The sequence below is a fragment of the Danio rerio genome, chromosome 6, assembly GCF_049306965.1.
Source record: "Danio rerio strain Tuebingen ecotype United States chromosome 6, GRCz12tu, whole genome shotgun sequence".
Taxonomy (NCBI): domain Eukaryota; kingdom Metazoa; phylum Chordata; class Actinopteri; order Cypriniformes; family Danionidae; genus Danio; species Danio rerio.
The window spans coordinates 13,728,047-13,748,666 of record NC_133181.1 but is presented as its reverse complement, the minus strand read 5'-3'; the positions used below and the strand labels follow the sequence as shown (position 1 = coordinate 13,748,666).

Below are 20,620 nucleotides of genomic sequence, written 5' to 3'. Positions count from 1 at the left end.
GCTTTGTTTACCAAATAAAGTTGATCTAATTGGATTTGCACTGTAAACATTAAATACAAGTTTAAAATGTATTACTTTTTATTTAATATATTAAGACTTTAGTTATGATACTCCCAAAATAATTTTGCATAATCTGCAGATTATTAACACAATTCTGCGCAGAAATAGCAAAAAATGTCCGCAGATTTCTACAGGCCCAACTTATCTTAAAATGTATAGAAAGAGTCTTAAAAAAGGTCTTAAAATGTGTTGGATTTCACTCTCTGATTCATGTCATAGGATAGTTTGACCACATTGATAAAGCCTTAGTAAAATTTATTTTAGGTTTGATTTTGCAACATCATAATATGTGTATAAAAATTTTACTTTTCAAGTTGCCTTCCTAATCTACAGGTATTTTACATACATTTTAATGGATCTCCAATTATATACAGTACAGTTAAATATATTTAGAAAAAAAATATTATCAGTAATTCATCCTTTTCTCATTTTGAAGGTTGTTCCAGAGAGCAGACTGACTTATTAAATGTGATATTTTACGTTACCAATATTTCTGTTCATAAATGTACAGTAGTCAAATGTTTACAATAATTTACCCTTATTTGATTTTCTTATTCTAAATGTCTAAACATTTTAAGTTGAGAAAACTTAAGTCAATGCAACAAGATGACTTAAGTTAAGTTGAGTGAACAAATCATTTTTTACAGTGTAACACATGTACCACCATGTAACTTGTGGTTATACAACTTCAAAACGTGCTATATTTACATGTATAATCGCGTTTAAAGTGTCACCGTTGCGTTACAGCAGTAAAACTCATACACATTCAGTGGTATTTTAACTGTCGAAATATGCTTACCAAAGCTTTGTGATGTTATACTGTCGTAATAACGTTATGTTATGACGTTTAAACTTAATTAATACGTCAATTCGCTGTGACGTACAGTTAAATTCGCAATTTATCTCCTTGGCTGCAGTTTGTTATGAGGGAGGGGTTGCTGTTCGCGCGGGAGCTTCTCTTCATCACGCACAGACGGACGCGCGCGTGCGAACGCTGGGGAACTAGCGCGGAGCGACGCGCACGGAACTCAGGACAACCGAGTGTACCGGGAAACGAGTTTCCTTTCTGCCTCCATCAAAACACACACAGAAGTATGGAGTTTGGAAGAGGATAGAGGTACTGCTTACTGTGACGACTGGGAATGCGTCTCGGCGTCTTGTTGTGAAGGACAGGTCCAATCTGAGGAGCACTTCCTCACAGGACTGCGTTATTTTATTCAATATAGACATGTATTCATAGACTGCGTCTCTTTAAAACACGCAAGCAGCGATGGCCTCTTCGGCTCAGCCCGAGACACGAAAGTTCACGCGCGGTCTGAGTAAACCGGGCACCGCTGCAGAGTTACGGCAGAGCGTCTCCGAGGTGGTGCGCACTTCTGTACTGGTGGTGAGTCAAAGTACATCCTTAAAGTTTGCGTTTGACTCAAGTCCCGCTTTTATTTGCTTCAGTGTTTCAGCCGCTGTAATTTATTCCCATAATGACCCAAATATGGAATATAGGACAGGGCTATTAACGTTCTCAGATGGGAGGTTCCTGCAGGAAGGTAAAAGAAGGGCATGTAAATGTCAATAGATGTGAAACTAATTTAAGTTTTACAGCACATTATATTATAGGTTAGCCTCGATTGGCAGTGGTGTTTTTTGGGGATCTTTATCACTGCCACTGTCATCATTTGAAATTAATCTCTCTTTTTTTTAAGCAATAGTTCAACATAAAATGAAAAAGTTACTCATTATTTACCTCCCTAAATGGTTCCAATCTTGTTTTATTTTGTTGAACACAAAAGAAGATATGTTGAAGAAAGCTGAAAACCTGTAACCATGGACTTCCACTGTAGGAAAAACAAATGGTTACAGGTTTCCTGCTTTTTTTTCTTCTTTTGTGTTCAACAAAACAAAAACAAAAATACAACAACTTTTTTTTTCAGACTGGTCTGGAACAAGGGAGTAAATTAGGACAGAATATTAAGTTTTGGGTGGATATCTCTTTTTATCTCTCTTAAGAAAAGCTTAATAGCACATTATAGGTTAACTTATTGGTACCTGCCACCTGTCATCTTTGAAATGAACTGTTTTGTACAGTACTACCATTTTGTCACTTTAGTTGTGATTGTATTGGACTGTATTGTATTGGAAAAGAAAAAAGGCTTTTTCCAGATGTGCTTTCAGCTTAAATGATTATAGCAGCTTTATTTAACAGTTTGAAATGTCACCTGCATTACTTCATCTTTCAGAAGAGGAGAGGGAGTCTCGGGAGCACTGTCTCTTCATCCATTACCTGTTATGCAAAAAAAGAAAAGGTCCATCTGGAACTAATAGGCTAGAGCTAAGATCTTTAAGAGCTGTCTGATTCCGCCATAATTCAGATGTTGCCTTGCAAAAGTAACACTTGAATACACATGAAAGCGGCGGACTAAAGTTTGCCATTCTCATTTTGTGCAAAAACAGACTTATGTGCCAGGCAGACCATTTAAAGATCAAGAATTTGGTGCCCTCATAGCAAGAGTTCATGCAGAAGGTCTGAAAATTGTATACTTTACATATGCTTTCCCTCATATCAAGTCATGTTGCTTTGTTTGATCCTTCAAGGTTTTGAAATTTGAGCCTTATAGTTGGTCACAATTACTAGCCCTCCTGAATTATTAGCCCCTCTGTATTTTCTTCCCCGAGTTATGTTTATCAGAAAGATTTAATTTCTAATTCAACACATTTCTAAACATAATAGTTTTAAAACGAATTTCTTATAACTGATTTCTTTTATCTTTGCCATGATGACTGTACATGATATTTTACTAGATATGTTTCAAGATTAAAGCTTAAAGTGACATTTGAAGTCCTAATTAGGTTAATTAGGGTGGCTCAGTGGTTAGCACTGTTGCCTCACATCAAGAAGGTAGCTAGTTCAAGGCCCGGCTGGGCCAGTTGGCATTTCTGTGTGGAGTTTGTATGTTCTTTAGGTGAACTAAAATTGGCCGCAAAACTGTATGAGTGTGTATTTGAATGTGAGAGTGTATGGGTGTTTCCTAGTGCTGGGTTGCGACTGGAATGGCGTCCAATCCATAAAACATATGCCAGAATAGTTGGCGATTCATTCCGCTGTGACATTAGCTGCTAAATAAGGGACTAAGCTGAAGAAAAAATGAATGAATGAACTAGGTAAATTAGGTTAACTAGGCAGGTTAGGGTGATTAGGCAAGTCAATGTATAACAGTGGTTTATTCTGTAGACAAAAAAAAAAAATAGCTCAAGGGTTAACAAGGGTTAAGGGTTAAACTAATATTATTAACCTTAAAATGTTTTTTTTTATATATATAAAACTGCTTTTATTCTAGCCAAAATAAAACAAATAAGACTTTCTCCAAAAGAAAAAAAAATATTATATAAAAATACTGTGAAAAATTCTTGCTCTGTTAAACATCATTTCTGAAATATTTGAAGAAGAAAAAAATTAACATGGGGGCAAATAATTTTTGACTTCAACTGTATCTCTGGAGTAAAAGTCAAGAGACCCCTTTAAAGTTATTACTGGATATATCATGACAGCTTTGATAACTTGTTGTCATAATCACTTTTGCTCATATAGAAGAAAGCTTTTCTTTAAAAAGGGTTTTTGTTTTACAATAATAATAAATATAAAGACATCGTTCTCATATTTTAATAATGACATTAGTGTTATTGATATATTAGGAAAAAACAGTGATGGGTTGATTACAGTAGCCCTTTTAGCCCTTTATTCACTCTCACAAAGTGAAATATTGTGTTATATATCGTAATCAAAGTGTGAATTATTGGAGTGGCGAGGTTGGGTGGTCGGGGCTCCCTAATTAACCCTTGATCCCCCTTTAAGGACGTCAAAACGACATGTGTGTGGGGGTCAGTTTTTTAAACAGTGGAAAATAGCTTAAATAATAGTCTTAAATAATAATATTAACAACAAAAAGTAGAAGAAATAAAGATCATATAACTATACATTTAACCACTCCTATTATGGTCCATACCATTGCGAATGCATGAACACACTTAGCGTGCTTATTATGCAGGAAAATATTTATTAACCAAAGAGATGTAATTGAATTGAATAAACTAATTTATTTCACTAAAGCATGCATATTGAACACACAAACCACTGAAAGGCTCATTCTGAAAACGTACCCCTATATTCATTTCTGGAGAGCGGCAAATTGCTTTCGCAAATCCACCAGAGGCCGCCGCTGTGTACGCTTTTGAGATCTCAAATTTCTCTCTCTCGCCATTTACACCTGCTCTTTTTGTATAAATCCACCAGAGGCCGCTGTCGACTGACTGTTTGACTGACTGATCAACTGACCCACCCTCCTCCTTCTCTAAACCCAACCGATAATGTTTTCAAAAGCAATGCAGTAAAAGTAAAGCCCTCTTCTGATTTTTTTTACCACGTTTTCAGATTTTAGCACATTCACACTCTGTTGTTTACTTGTTTATTCTATTTTTTGGATTTTGTTTCTGTCTTACCCTCTTTCCGGAACTTGCATCTCAAGTACGCTGATGGACATGGTAAGGTACTGGATAAACTGGTAACAATGGGAAAGCCGTCCATACAAGAGGTAAGCAGTCAGGTGGTAAGCGCGAAAAGGAACAGTGTCATACCACCCTGTAGTGTTCGTTTTAAAGATGAAATGCAGTCATATGTACTTCAGGCTACGTAATTCGTGATCTCCAGAAATGTAAATAGCCCCCCCCCCCATTATCCATATATAATTCGCCTCCTGATCCTAATCAATAAGAAACTAGGCAGACTCAAGGTTCAGTACCAAAAATCTAGGGGGAACATAAAGTTACAGGCTTAACCTGTCATCAATATGACCATTAACAAGGAATAAAGGGAACTGTTCCTTCATTTGGTGGACTCCAAGTCACATACTGGCTAAATAAAGGAGTCACTGCATTAAAATGCTGTAATGTCCACTTCCGCAGTAAATAAACTCTCTGTGGAGCCTTGACCTGCTACTGGAAGGGAGCGACAGTTCCCTGGATTTGTGTATTGAGCCACAATGTTTTGAATCAGGGTGTTTTTCTGCCCAGTTAGTTGTGCCATGGTTACCCACGGTTCATGGATTTGCCCTTTTGACATCAATTAAGTTTGGCTTTGTGATTTAGTGCTGTACATCTAATGACATCTTTGATGATCATCCATGTCGAAAGACGGAAAAAAACACAGCTGGTTTATAAACTGTATGACAGACACACACACTCATAGAGTTTCTCAGTTAAGTGTGTTTGTGGTAATGGCTGGTAAACAGGAATGCCGGGTTCACTAATGGAACTTTGGGTCAATGGCTCCTAATTTGTTTTCTCATACTTCAGCTCTCAATCAAAGCAGCTTAAAACAATCAAAGCAACATTTTTGATCTCCCTGTGCGTCTTTACCCCTGTCTTCACATTAGATTGAAGTCCATAGGGTGATTATTATTAATGTCAATGAAAAAAAATCAGCAGGTATTCATGGGAAATGAGGCATTCACGTACATCCAGAAGATTTGTCTCTTCTGATGTTCGCAGGTCACTTGATCAAACAGATCTGCACAGGAGGCTGGGAGGCTCTTAATTTGATCCTCAAAGAGCACACGTTCATACAGACACAAATGACTATAATTGTATAAATTAAATACATTGTACAATTATATTGTATAAACTACAATCATTATTATGGGTCAATGGCAATTTTTACATTTTGTTCTCCTGCATTTATTAAGTTATTTAATATTAAGCAGTAGGGCTGGGCAATATTGCAAAAACTATTTTCACGATATCATGTTTCATATCATTTGGTAAATATAATTATCGAATATGTGAAAAATACATTTAGGAATATTAGGATTTTTTTTTTAACCACTTTATTTTAATTTACCATCATTACTAAGGCAAATAGTTTTAATAGTTAAAAACAAAAATATTTAAACAAAATATCTCATCTCTTTATAATAAAATAAACATAAATGTTAAAGAGACTCTTAAACTTAAATATTACAAAGTGTGTGCAATGGTAAAGGTAGATCAACATCTGTAAGGTGTCAATAATAATGACACAGTAAATCTCAAATTCTGCACACAAAACAAATTATGATAATTAAATCTAAGCTTTCAAGTATAGGAAACAGCCATCGTTATTCAAATACATAATGCAACATTACAATATGTGAAGTTTAATGACTACATTACACCTATGCTAAAAAAAATCTTTCAGATGGGTGCTAGTGGCCGGGATGCACAAGAAAAGAAACCAAAAAGCCACTCTGGTGCCATCCTTTTTTATTTACAATCTCCTCAATGCTGCTATACGGCACTCATTTTGTGTTGTTATTCTGACCTCAGGAGGGTCTGCTTTGTGTTTGTCTGAGGTAATAAGTCTGCCGTTATTACTGAAATGTGTATATTCCATACAAAGTGTGAAGCAGATTGGTTAGTTCTAGCACTCGGGGCACTCGGAAAAGTTCAGAAGTTTTTCAAGGTGTACCTCGTGTGAGTCGAGCTTGCGCCTCCACTGGAAATGACAAACTGACACACTAAGCTTATTGGCATTGCATCCAAGGCGAACACTCAGCAGCCATGTTTAAATAAAACTATAGCTCTTCATAGCGCTTCAAACTACATATGGAAACTTCATACCAAACTTTTTTTAATATCGATATTGGCAATGGTGTCCGATCAATAAATACCGATACTGATTTTGTTACCCAGCCCTATTAGGCAGTTCATATTAGACAGTATGTCTGAACAATCTCATTATTATTATATAATATTAATAAATTTGCAATAGTCACGTTGCAGGATATACAATATTGAGTCTGTATTGTTTGTAACTTGATAACGATTATTACTTAATTGTTGAATTATTTATACAACAAAGACTATGCAGTATTATTTTACATATGAATTTTCAATTACTGTAATATCTGAATACTGTTAGACTCCTCGAAAAACGATAAAACACTGTTTATTTCATTTGTATGTTTTTCTTTATTGTATGTATGTATGTATGTATATATGTATGTATGTATGTATGTATGTTGTTTAATATAATTTATGCTAATGCACTTCCCTACAGAATCATCTCAATCCATCTAAAATGATAAATTCATTCCACATAGAGATATTCAAGTCACCTGGTGAAATTGTATTTATATCGCCGAATAGACTGTAGAATGACAAAATATCGTAAAGTTACATTTTTCCAATGTCGTGCAGCCCTATTAGATACATTTGAATATCATTGTAATCACTAATTTTCATGTAATGACTGGCAAGGCAAGTGACGGATTAAATAGCAGCTTAAAAGGTATTATAAAGAAATCCAAAAACAAGAAACAACACAATGCAGGGATGGAAAACATGAGAAACAGGAATATCCAAATACACATACAGCGACTGATAACAAAGGACTGAAAAAAAGGGGCTTTTATACACATAAGGGCTAACAAGTTAACAGGGTAACACACAAGGGGGCGGAAACACTGGAGCAACAATCTAGGGTAACCATGGGGATAAATAAGTGAGTGGCACAGGTGACAAACATGGAGAACAATGCAAAAACACAAGACAAGTGCAACGTCAGTCATTCAGGATGAAGGAAAAAAGCTTGATTTAGATAATACCATTCTTAAAAGGAAAACCTTAATTAAATCACTTTATGAAAGCTGTGAGCTTCATTAAATGTTAACAAGACAGCATTTATTTGATAAAAATACAGTAAAAACCCTTTAAAAAAATTTCTTTACTTTTTTTGTAAATATTATTTGTTACCATCATGACAAAATTAAAACTCTAGTAACCATTACTTCAGTCAATATAACATGCTCCATTATAATTTGCAGATTTAATTCTCAAGTAGCAAAAATTTTTTAATTTCTTAAAAAAAATGCTCGGATGCTAAACTATTTAAGATGAGTGTAGTTGTTATTAATTTTCAGAAAAATATTTCAATGAAACTGGCAACACAGGCTCATTCTGATTACTTACCCCTATGTACATTTCTGGAGAGTGCCAAATACATCCCAGGAGCTTTTTTACAGTTTTTGTTTACGTGAATCCACCAGAGGCCGCTGAGTAGGCTTTTTGAGATCTCAGATTTCTCTCGCGAGTGCCATTCGCGCCTGTTCTTCTTGTGTAATCCACCAGAGGCCGCTGTTGACTGACTTACTGACTGACCAACCAACCAATCCCCTCGTTCTTCTCCTTCCCTAAACCCAACCTACAATGTTTTGAAAAGCAATCCAGTAAAAGAAGAGCTCTTGCCTGATTTTTACCTCATTTTCAGATTTTACCACTTTCTCACCCTTTTATTTACTTGTTCGTTTAATTTTTTAGGTTTTGCTTTTCTTTTACCTGCTTTCTGGAACCGTTTTTTTGCCAGACTCGAACCTCGTCATCACAACTCCACTCTGCGACTCATGTAAATGTATAGCCACTGGACAATCTGGTATCCATGGGAAAGCCATCCACACAGAGTTAAGAGGTCAGCTGGTAAGTGTGAAAAGGAACGGCGTTATACTGCCCCGTAGCGTGCATTTTAAAGACGAAAATTTGGAAATTGCTTATCACTAGGCGGCACAGTGGCTTGTAGGGTTGCCTCACAGCAACTGGTTCGAGTCCCAACTAGACCAGGAGGCCTTTCTGTGCAGTCCAAAGACATGCAGTGTAGGTGAGGTGGATAAACTAAATTGGCTGTAGTTTGTGAATGAGGGAGTGTGTTGTTGTTTTCCAACACTGAGGGTTGTACCTTCTGAGCTGGATTGCAGCTAGAAGGGTATCCACTCAAATAGTCTTCGATGCAACCTATAGCGCATGTGACGTCATGCATGCAGGCACTATGTAATGCACCTTGAAGGGGGCATGTGCAATGTGACGCCCTATGTTTTAACCACACATGCATATAATATGTCCATTAAGTAGTATGAGATAGTTGTATTTAGGGTTGGGAGGTGTAGATGTTAATAACTGTGATGGTTGTGTTTACGGTTTGGCTAGTTGTAGAAGTTAATAATTGATGGGTGGGTTTAGGGTTGTAGTTGGTATAGACGTTAATACCACATATACTGTAATTTGTTATGTAATAAATAATACAAATGACTGTAGTTTCCTTTAGTTTAACAGTATAAATGACCCTCCTACAAAAACATGCTCACAATATTTAGTTTAATTTAAAGTATAAGAGACTTGAGTTCTTACAAGCTTATATATGCACTTACTTAAATGAGTTATTCTCCAGCGAATACATATTTACTCACCCTCAGACCATTCAAGATGTTGGTGACTTTTCTTCAGTTGAAGATCAAAGAAGATCCTTTCTTTAATTAACAGAGTGACTTTGCTCTATAAGACTTCCATGTTTTGTCAGGAGCCAGGTTTTGATGGTATTTTTACAGTATATATATATATATATATATTTTTTTTTTATATTATTCTTTAAAGTTCTGGTACACTGTAAGAAAAAAAATCGTAAAAAAAAGGTCAAATGACTGGCAGCTATACGGCTGCCAAACAAAAACCATAAAATTACGGTAAAATGTCTTTGTTGAAATAAAGTGCAAAAAATAATAAATCTACAGATATTTTCATTAAAATGATTACAGAAAAACACTGTTATTTTACAGGATTTTCCTAGATTACAATCGAAGCCGTTCAATAAAGGTATACACTAAGAGTTTTACAAAGAAACACTGTTATTATACAGACTTCTCCTAGATTATTATGATCAAACATCATCAATAAAGTGACTACAATTCAATTCAATTCAATTCAGCTTTATTTGTATAGCGCTTTTACAATGTAGATTGTGTCAAAGCAGCTTCACATAAATGGTCATAGTAACTGGAACAGTGTGGTTCAGGTTTTAGTGTTTAAGTTCAGTTCAGTTCACTTTAGCTCTGTTCAGTGTGATTTAATCATTACTGAGAGTTCAAACACTGAAGAGCTAATTCATCGATGCGTAGCTCTACCAATCCTGAACCATGCGAGGCAGTGGCGACAGCGGAGAGGGAAAAAAAAACTTCACCTGAGGGTTGAAGGGACTACACTAGAAGTTCAAGAGAAAACAATGTTTTTTAAAAGAATTTTCCCTAAATCATTACGATTAAACACCTTTAATAACATGCCAAGACATGCTCATGATCGTAATTTAACAGTTTTATTTTGGATCAAAAATTTTTGGAAAAAACAACAAACGAGATACAACTGATTAAAATTCTCACAACTTTAAAATTACAGTTGTTACATTTTATTGAATAGTGTTTATGTAAATCATGTAGAGGTTTAAGTTATATGGAATGATTCAGTTACAGATCTTAAATGAAATGGAACTGTAACATGAAGGGGACGTTGACAAATGAGTGCAGATCCAAAGGTAAGCAACAATCAACACAGGGACAAACAGATGTAACATTTTGCAGGGAATCCAGAGTCATGGTCAAATAACAGGCAAATGGTCAGTCTTGGCAGCAAATCACGTAAACAATTAACAGACAAAGCAAGGCAAAAGAAGGGAACCGCGTCATAATGTTCACAGTAGCAGTATAACAAGACTAAGCAATTGGTGTATGCGTCTGTGCTGCTTTTAAAGTGCATGTAATCAGTTCATAACGATCCTCCGACTGTGTGTGTGCAATCAGCTGAATCTGAAACAGGTGTATGTGAGCACTCTTAGTGTGTTACTTTATTTAATGGATTAGATCGTAATAATCTAGGAAAAGTCTGTAAAATAACAGTGTTTCTCAGTAAACATTTTAATGAAAATATCTGTAGATTTATTATTTTTTGCACTTTTTTTTTCAACAAAGAAATTTTACCTTAGTTTTATGGTTTTTGTTTGGCAGCCGTAGCTGCCAGTCATTTGACCTTTTTTTACGATTTTATAAAAAATTTTTACAGAGCAAGTAATTACAATTTATTACTTTAATTTTACGTAATTTTAAATGTACTTAAAAAACAGGAAAAAACACTGTAAATAATATGTAAATTTTTTTGTAAAAAACAGACAAATTGCTGTAATTTGTCATTACTTATATAGTACATAAAATAACAGTCAAGCCGTTAATTTACTGATAATGTTTGTAATATTTACGAACTTTTGAATATAATTTAAAATAACAGAAAAAATACTCTATAAATAATACTGTAATTTCCCTGTATAAAAAACACAAATGTCAGTAATTTGTCTTTAATAATAAAGTACCTAAAATGAAAGTCAAACGGTTAATTTAGAGAGATTGGTTGTCATTTTACTAAGTTTTGAATATAATGTGAAATGACAAAAAAATTACTGTAAAAAATGTAAGGATATTTTCTGTAAAATTAGTTTTTTTTTTTTTTTTACAGTTTATCTTTAACGTTGTACAAAAAAGAAACTGAGGCGGCACAGTGGGTCAGTAGTTAGCACTGTCGCCTCACAGCAAGAAGAGCACTGGTTCCAGCCCCGGCTGGGTCAGTTGGCATTTCTGTGTGGAGTTGGCATGTTCTCCCCGTGTTCGCGTGGGTTTTTTTTCTAAGTGCTCTGGCTTTTCCCAAAACCAACACAATCTCACGGCATTTCGTAACTTTTTGATTTAGTTACTAATTTGTATGAATTCATATGATCTCATTCGTACAATTTAGTACAATTTGCTTATTCCCCAATAACGATTGGGGTTAGGGGTGGAACCACGCTTTCTTTTTAAAATTTTACATTTTTGTACGAATTAGCCACTAAGGTGAAAAAACATAAAATACTTATGTGACCTCGTGAGATCAGGCTGGTCCATACATGTACGTAGGTGAACTGGGTGAACAAAATTGGCTGTAGTGTATGAGTGTGTGTGATTGTGAGAGTGTATGGGTGTTTCTCAGTACTGTGTTGCGGCTGGAAGGCTATCCACTGCATAAAACATGCTAGAGTTGTTTGTGGTTCATTCCGCTGTGGCAATCCCTGATAATCAAGGACTAAGCCGAAGGAAGATTGATGATCTTTAATATCTTAAGTGCTAGGTAAATAAATTAACAACAATCTTTTTATTATTTTAGTGAACTATCACAGTATGTTGTATAAAAAGGTCTGTCACATCTAGTCACAAAATAATTGTAGTGACTGATCACTTCTCATTTTCAGTGTCTGTGTGGGTTTAACACTGATTATACAACTGATTGCTCCTTATTTTCTTTTTTTGTTCAGCCCAGTTAACACTGTGGCTGTCGTGAAATTGTCTAAGCAAGAAAAGTCCGCCAGAGGCATGAATGTGCGTTTGGATCAATATGAGTGTTACATTTCAATTAATGGCCTGCGTCCTCCCCCAACACATGCTCCAAAACTAGTGCAGTTCATTGACGGTGGCAATCGCACAGCTGTCTGTGTCTGTTTCTTTCATGACGTTTGTGTTAGTGTGCATCTGTGTTCTGTAACACATATCAAAGGCCCAGCCTGCGGTGTCTGTTTTCCTCCCAGATGGACTGCTACTGGCCCTGATGCTGGACAGCATACGTTAGATTGAACTTTCACTGTTGATGATCAAATTACTTTGAGTGTGAATAATTGCCAGTAGGATAAGAAGAGTAAACTGTGATGTAATTCTGAGCAAAACCACTGAAAGACTTCCTGAATTATTAGCGCCGTTGTATATTTTTTCCTCTAATTCAGTTTAACGGAAAGAAGGTTTTTCTAAACATAATAGTTTTAATAACTCATTTCTAAAAACTGATTTATTTTATCTTAGCCATGATGACAGTACATAAGATTTTACTTGATATTTTTCAAGATCCTAGTATTCAGCTTAAAGTGCAATTTAAAGGCTTAACTAGGATAATTAGGCAAGTCATTGTATAACGATGGTTTGTTCAGAGTCCATAAAAACAAATATTGCTTAAGGGGCTAATAATATTAACCTTAAAATGGTTTTAAAATTAATTAAAAAGTGTTTTTATTCTAGCCCAAATAAAACACCTAAGACTTTTTCTAGAAGAAAAAAAATTGTAGTAAATACTGTGAAAAATTCCTTGTTCTGGTTATCATCATTACTCCAGTCTTCAGTGTCAAACAATTCTTCAGAAATCATTATAATATGATAATTTGCTGTTCTGTTATATGATCAGTTATTATTGGTACAAAATCTGTAATAATGATTCTTACAATTATCACTGCTTTTTTGTTGTACTTCATTGTATCATGTGATGCATTTTACTTTTAGGATTCGTTGATAAAAAAGTAGGGTGGCTCAGTGGTTAGCACTGACGCCTCACATCAAGAAGGTCGCTGGTTTAAGTGTTGGTTGGGCCAGTTGGCATTTCTGTGTGGAGTTTGCATGTTATCCCCGTGTTGGCGTGGGTTTCTTCCGGGTGCTCCGGTTTCCCCCACAGTCCATACACATAAATTATAAGTAAATAAATAAACTAAATTGGTCGTTGTGTATGAGTGTGTGTGGATGAGAGAGTAAAATGGGTGTTTCCCTGTATTGGGTTGTAGCTAGAAGGGCATCTGCTGCGTAAAATATGCAGTATGCTGGAATAGTTGGCGGTTCATTCTGCTGTGGTGACCCCTGATAAATAAGGGACAAAGCAGAAGGAAAATGAGTGAATGAATAAAAAGGTTAGTATTTAATGTACTATAGTCTTTCATACTATTCTATACTATACGTACTATAGTCTCATTTCATACATTTGTTCTGTGTTTCACAACTATTTTGCAATTAAAATTTTACATTTGAATAACTTAAAACCTTTACTATACACTGTGTGCACAATTATTAGCAAAGTGATCATTTGACCATGCCATCAATTTATTCATAATTTCCAACTCCAAGCTGTATAAACTTGAATGCTTGTTGGATTTAATGCATTTCAGGTGATGTGTATTTGTGTAATGAGGGAGGTGTGCATAATTCTTAGGCAGTTTCTTCTTCTTAAAAGGGCTGGGCCAAAAAAGAGATTTAACTGACTCTGAAAAGTCATAAATTGTAAAAAGTCTTGAAATCTTGAAATATCTAAGATATTAGGCATGATCACAGAACCATCAAATGTTTTGTAGCAAATAGTCAACAGGGTTGCAAGAAACACGTCGAGAAGAAAAGATGCAAAAAAAAAAAATTTGAGAAGAATCAAACGTAGCCACCAGGAACCCATTATTTATTAGTCTTGCCATATTCCACAACTGCAACCTACCTGGAGTGTCAAGAAGTATGAAGAGTTCAGTTTTCAGAGACATGGCCATGATAAGAAAGGCTAAAACCTGACCACCTCTGAACAAGACACATACGTTGAAGAGTCATGAATGGGCCAAGAAATATCTGAAGACAGATTTTTCAAACATTTTGTGGACTGATGAGAGTGACTTTTGATAGACCAGATGGATAGGCCCGTGGTTGGATCAGTAACGGACACCGAGCTCCACTTCTACTCAGACACCAGCAAGGTGGTGGTGGGGTTCTGGTATTGCCAGGTATTATTAAAGATGAGCTAGTTGGACCTTTTCAGGTTGAAAATTATCTCAAAATCAAGTTTCAGACCTACTGCTAATTTTTAGAAGACACTTTGTTCAAGCAGTGCTTTGATGTTTATGCAAGAAAACACTGCATCAAATGTGTCAAAGTACTCGACTGCGTGGCTGGCCAGTAAAGGCCTTAAGAAATCCAGAACTTCGCTTTTACTACTTAAATGTTCATGTTTAAGGGTTTCTTAACATTTTGGATTGACCAAGAGCACTGTAGTTGTACAATAACAAATGAATCCTTTAAAAATACAACTTGCCTAATAACTGTGCACACATTCAGTGTATATTGACTACTTCTATATTATAGCGCTTCAGGATCCCCTGGACAAAAACCAGCAGACTGAGGAACAGCTTTTTCCTTAGAGTTGTCTCCCACTCGAACTCTGCCCCTCACTGACTCATTCACCATAGTTTTTCTATAACTGCTCTTTATAACTTATACCTGTATCCCGCACTTGCTGCTATTGCACTGCTGGTTAGACTTAAACTGCATTCTGTTGCCTTGTACTTGTACTTGTACATGTGTAATTACAATAAAGTTGAATCTTATCTAATCTAATCTTAATATAGACTCCATATAAACCAATTAAAATGTAAAATGAAATTTATAAAGAATTTGTAATTTTCCCTAATTTTAGTCAAATTGTAGACTTTTAGTCATTTAAAAGAATTTGTTGTTGCCCTCTCTCAACTAAAACGAGAAAACAAATTCCTGGCCATATTTTATTCACAACTTAATAAATCATGACCTTAAATTAAGTTGTTGGAATGTATTCTGGTAACACGTTCATTTACAGTGCTATTATTATTATTATTAGTATTTTTTTTGTCAAAAGAGCCAGTGCTTTAGTAACAAATCCTGCAATGTCAGGTACTTTTTAAGAAAACTAATTTGTAATAAATCTGCCATCAGGACTATGAGTCTGAATAATTGCCAACAGTCAACTGTGGTTTAATATTTCGTTTTTGGCTCTGCACTAATTGCAGTTACATTTATTCTACAATATTGCAAAAAAAGCTTGAAACCCTGTAGTTTGGCATTTTAAATGTGTAAAATGTACTTTGCTGGCCTCATTAATGCATTGGTGCTGTGTAATTGCTGTGTGTGTGTGTGTGTGTTTTGGGGAGGGGGGATAGCAGGTGAGGCCTGCTGACTGGATATCCACTACCATTTATTATGGATGAGAGCAGCTTGGGTGTCTGTTCTATTTTTAAACGCTCTTTGTCCTGTGGGCTTGTTAAAGGACACTGAGAATCTAGCGATCACGTGATCTACATATTGCTGGGATGGTATGAATGCAGAGCTGAAAGCCATAGTGCTGAGTGATGGGAGATTTGATGACATCTTTCGTATCTGGCTGTGCTGAATTGAATACGCCTATGAAAAAAATCCATGTGTTGTGATGTAATGTTTGAATGACAGGACTGTTGAGTTTAAATATATACTTTATCTTAAAATGAAACTACTTATCGATGTCTAATGCATATGGCTTCCTGTGTTTTTGTAAAACGAGTTTCACATGACTATAAGTCGCACTGAAGCAAAATAGAAAACAGATAGTCAATTACTAATATTTGATAACTTAAATAAAAAAGAAAAACATTAAATAGGCTACTGTTAGCTGTAAGTCAAAGGTATACAATTATCATGCATTTTAGTTCTTCTTAACCCTCAGTTTACTCCACAAAATATATACATTTAACTGGATTTAGAACTAGTTTTGTGAGGAAAACACTGAAAAATAACCATTATTAATTAAAATAGTAATATTATTATTAGTATTAGTTAAATCAGTAATATTAATACAATTATAATTAGTTAAGGAAAATAGTTAGAACTGTTTTTGCTATGGAACCAAAATTGGTACAGAGAACTGTTGGTCTTTATTTTGATGGTCCGTTTGTTGAATTTGAGGGTGCTTTCACACTTACACTTTTGTTTCGGAACCTGTCTCGTTTGCCCAGTTAGCTAGGTTTGTTTGGCATATGTAAACCTATGTAAAAAGGCAATCGCACTCTGTTCCGCGCCAAAGTAATCGCTCCGAGATCGATTGAATAAGGTGGTATCGGCTCGATTGAAACGAACCCTGGAGCGGTTCGATTGCAGTGAGAAAGCGATCTGATCCGAGCGCGGTTATATCACAGTGTTTTATGGATATGTAATAGGCTTACGGCTATATGAAGAGAGAATTATGAGTAGGGCGGGAAGTTTCACGAGTCTCCGAATGCCCGCAAACGAGTGATGATCTCCCGGTAATATCGCATATCCCTCCCGGTCCTCAAATAGGCATCGTCGCGCACCCTTCTCACCCCTCCCCACCGCGTCTCTCCTCAGACATGTCGCGCGCACGCACCCTGTCAATCACCACCAAACCACCACCTCTCCTGACAGCTTAGCGGGACGCTGCAAAATGAACCCTGACACTCTGACCAATGTGAGGAGAGTTTACTCGCACGTGACTTGTTTTAGCTTTTTTGGTCCGATTAGAAACTTTGCAGTGTGAAAGCGAACCGCTCCAAGAGCAAAGAGCAACAATGTAACAATTGTAATCTCTGTTTCGGAACAACTGAATCGATTCACAGATGTGAAAGCACCCTAAGTTACATTGCATCTACATGCCAACTAATTCTCAATAGATTATAAGTAGACTGTTAGGTTGGGGATAGGGTTAGTGTGTTGACGTACTTGCAAAGTTTATAGTCAGTTAAATGTCTGTTGAAGGAGCAGTATCAACAGATATTACAGTAAGCCGACAGTCTACTAATACTCAAATGGACCAAAATAAAGTGTTACCAAACTTTTTAATAGTATAGGTACCGACTGTTGTAATCTACAGTAAATTTTTCATAATTCCATGCAAGTAAAGTTTTAGCAACCCTAAACCCTAAACAAAACCAAACTTTTAGTATAGATTTTTAAGTCACACATATAGTACACATACATCATGAGTACAGTCAGGCCGAAATTATTCATAGCCCTGAATAATTTTAGGCTTGACCGTACTTAAATTTGTATTTACGCATTAACAAGGGCACTTTAAAACAAGCACATGTTCCTAAATAGTGGCCATATTAGCTGTTTCTTTCCATGTCATACTGGTCTTAGTAAGTTATGATTTTTCACACAAAGTTGTTAAAGGTTTTAGGTTCATCTAGAATTTTTAATGTTCGTTAGTTTGGTCATTTTTGGTTTGACAGCCCAATTCACAACTGCTTTTATCAAATGTAGTGTAGAAGTTCTGTAAAAGAACTCTTTTATGCGTTCGTTGCCAGTGAAATATTCCTTTAATTTCACACCATTTCTGTTCTCTATACAAAAACTAAGTACCAGAAGTAAACTTCCGTGTACTTTTATAAACTTTTGATTTAATTTAAAGCATTTATCTATCTATTGGAAACGTATCAGTACAACTAAAGTTCAGTTATAGTATAGTTGCAGTAGTATAGCAAAAATGCAGACAAAAAAATATGCTTAAAATATGCGTATATGCTTAAAGAAATGTTGGCCAATTTAGCCTCAAGTAGTACTGGAAGGTCTTTTTAGTACTAATACAATTATATTAGGATTGCTTAGTACATAACGTATACCTCAATGGGCTCTATTTCAACGATCTAGGTGCAAAGTCTAAAGCGGAGGGAGTCAAAGCATTAAGAGCGTGTCCGAATCCACTTTTACTATTTTAAGGATGGATAATAACTTCTGCGCCTAGGTGCAGGGTCTAAGAGGGTTGTGCTTATTCTCTTAATGGCTTATGGGTGTGTTTTGAGCATAAAGTGCATTAAACCAATCTCCCATTCCCTGTAAGAGTCAGTTGTGTCACGCAATGGTGCATTTGCTATTTACATGGTAGACTTTGTAAGAGGAAAAACTGAATGCTTCACTATTGAGAAAATAGTTAAACAGAACATCTGTGCGAGGATAAAGAACGAGTTTCCTCCATTCGGCCTCTTTACTTTCTCTTTACTTTAATTTTACTCTTTACTTTACTCCTTTACTTGTGTGGCTAAGGAACTGTTGTTGTACGCACTCCACTGAAGACATCCATTAGCCTACATTTTTAATTTCGTTTGTTAAGCACAGTTTTTTTTTTTCAAAACTATTTCTAAATTCAGTTCTAATTTCCAGCAAACAAATAAATGAGCAATAATAACCAAGTGTGGTCAAAAAAGTTATATCCAAACACACGTCCTATTCTACCTTATTTAATGATGCATACTGTATGTCTCTACACCCGACAGGTGGACAAATCTAAACTTTTTTTAATACAACAAATGGTGCAGTCTATTTCAAGTCTTCAAAATAGCAACGCACTAACAATGTGGCTTCACAAACATTTTTTTAGACCGGAACGCCCATGAGTCCCTAAAGTGGTGCAAATGAATTTGCTATTTAAACAACGTGGTGCAAAACATGAAAAGCAGGGTTGTGTTGGTGTGAAAATAGCAACACATCGTGCTAAACACATCTTGTGCTTTATTGCGCCATGTGTATGATAGGGCCCAGTATATAATTAAGTTAACTTTTTTTTTTTTTTATAAAAACCCATTAGGAAGTACAGCAATTATTATATCAGAAGATGGGCTACATCCACATGTTATTCTATTATTTGTTATTGTATGGAAAGATAGAAAATACACTTAGCTTCAATATTATGATCACTTCTTATTTTCTGATATATAAATGTGAACAGTAGCTATTTGCATTTTATTCATGGAATTTCTAAAGGTTTTCTGTTTTAATTAATGAAAGATTTGTTGCAAGACATCTTAGACGCTCAATGCAAACAGCCAGTGGAGTTTTCATCACCCCGTCGGTTCTGCAAAGGCACACTCCTAACCTCATTTAGAGCGGAACCAGGCTACAGCGAATGTCAGAGATCAGCTCATCAGAGAAAACATCACTGCCTCCCTCTCATTACATCCTGCCATCGCTGTAAACAGCAGGTCAAGCTTATACTGGCTAATTGGGCCTCAGTAATATTGATGCCCTGTAACTCGACTACATTAGTAGGCCCGTGGTAAACTTTCTGAGTATATTGCACTTCTAAAAATGAAAAGAATGCATTTTTTGTATAGACAAAGATAAGTTTTATCTCGCAAAATAGTTGGAACTCATTAATACAACTTTTTTTATTGGTTGACAAGCTCATATCTCTTCCAATATAAAGCTGCAAATTGTAACTATAGAGCTCAAAGCTTGTCACCATGGCAATGTACCTATAATTTAACAGCTGCCACCAATTAGGTCATTAACAAGTGGAGCAGAAAGCTCTGGAAAATGTCTCTTCCAGACACTTCATCTAATGCTTTTCCCTTCTTCACATCAAGTCTCGCTGTCCTATATTGCTGTACTTTGGTGAAACGATGAAGTACTTTTCTGTGTAGTGAGACTCGCAGATCCACACTCGCCACGCCACTGGAAAATCTATCAAGCCAGTTATTTTATTGTGGAAATTTGTCTGACGTCCACACTAAAAGTGAGAGAATGGAACTACTACTGAAAGACTGGAGTTCGTCTTATTTAGGAACTTCTCTCACTCTTTCTTTTTTCACTCACACACATATGTGTTCTCACTTAAAGGGATAATTCTACTAAAAATACACATTTTGGCATTATATAATCACGTCGGCTAATCCAAACCAGTTTTACTGTTGGACAGAAACTACTTTTTGGTCATACACTTTAATTTTATGTGTCCTTGTTACAGTATAATTATGCATATGAGTATTACAGTTTTTCTCTTTCGCTTTGGTGCATTTCTCACAACACTATTTACATTTGCACAACAGTTAATGCATTTCTCGGAACAATTAGTCATTTGTGCACATCCTAGTAGCAGTTTCTGATTCCTTTCAACAAATTGCAAATGCTTTCGGACATGAACCAATTGCTTTCATTCAACTCTCTGCTGTTTATAACATTATCACTTGCTTATGTCATGTCAGTCAAAATGAACTAAACTTGTAAATGCTGAATAGTCATTCCATATAAAACTAACAGTCCTCATTTCATTACTTGAGTCATTACATATAAAAATGTTGAACTTGAACTTAAAATCGGTCAAGCAAACTTTA

The 20,620-nt window shown here is 35.6% G+C and overlaps 1 protein-coding gene across 4 annotated transcripts in view; it reads left to right on the top strand.

The window, feature by feature from the left end:
- The first annotated feature begins 991 nt into the window (after positions 1 to 991).
- Positions 992 to 20,620, top strand: part of dock9b (dedicator of cytokinesis 9b) — a 189,208-nt gene continuing 169,579 nt past the window's right edge. For all 4 annotated transcript variants that reach the window (XM_073953768.1, XM_073953764.1, XM_068221915.2 and 1 more), the window contains exon 1: positions 992 to 1,447. In XM_073953768.1, coding sequence (XP_073809869.1) covers positions 1,331 to 1,447 — 117 coding nt within the window. In that variant the 5' untranslated portion in view covers positions 992 to 1,330. The remainder of the gene's footprint in view (positions 1,448 to 20,620) is intronic.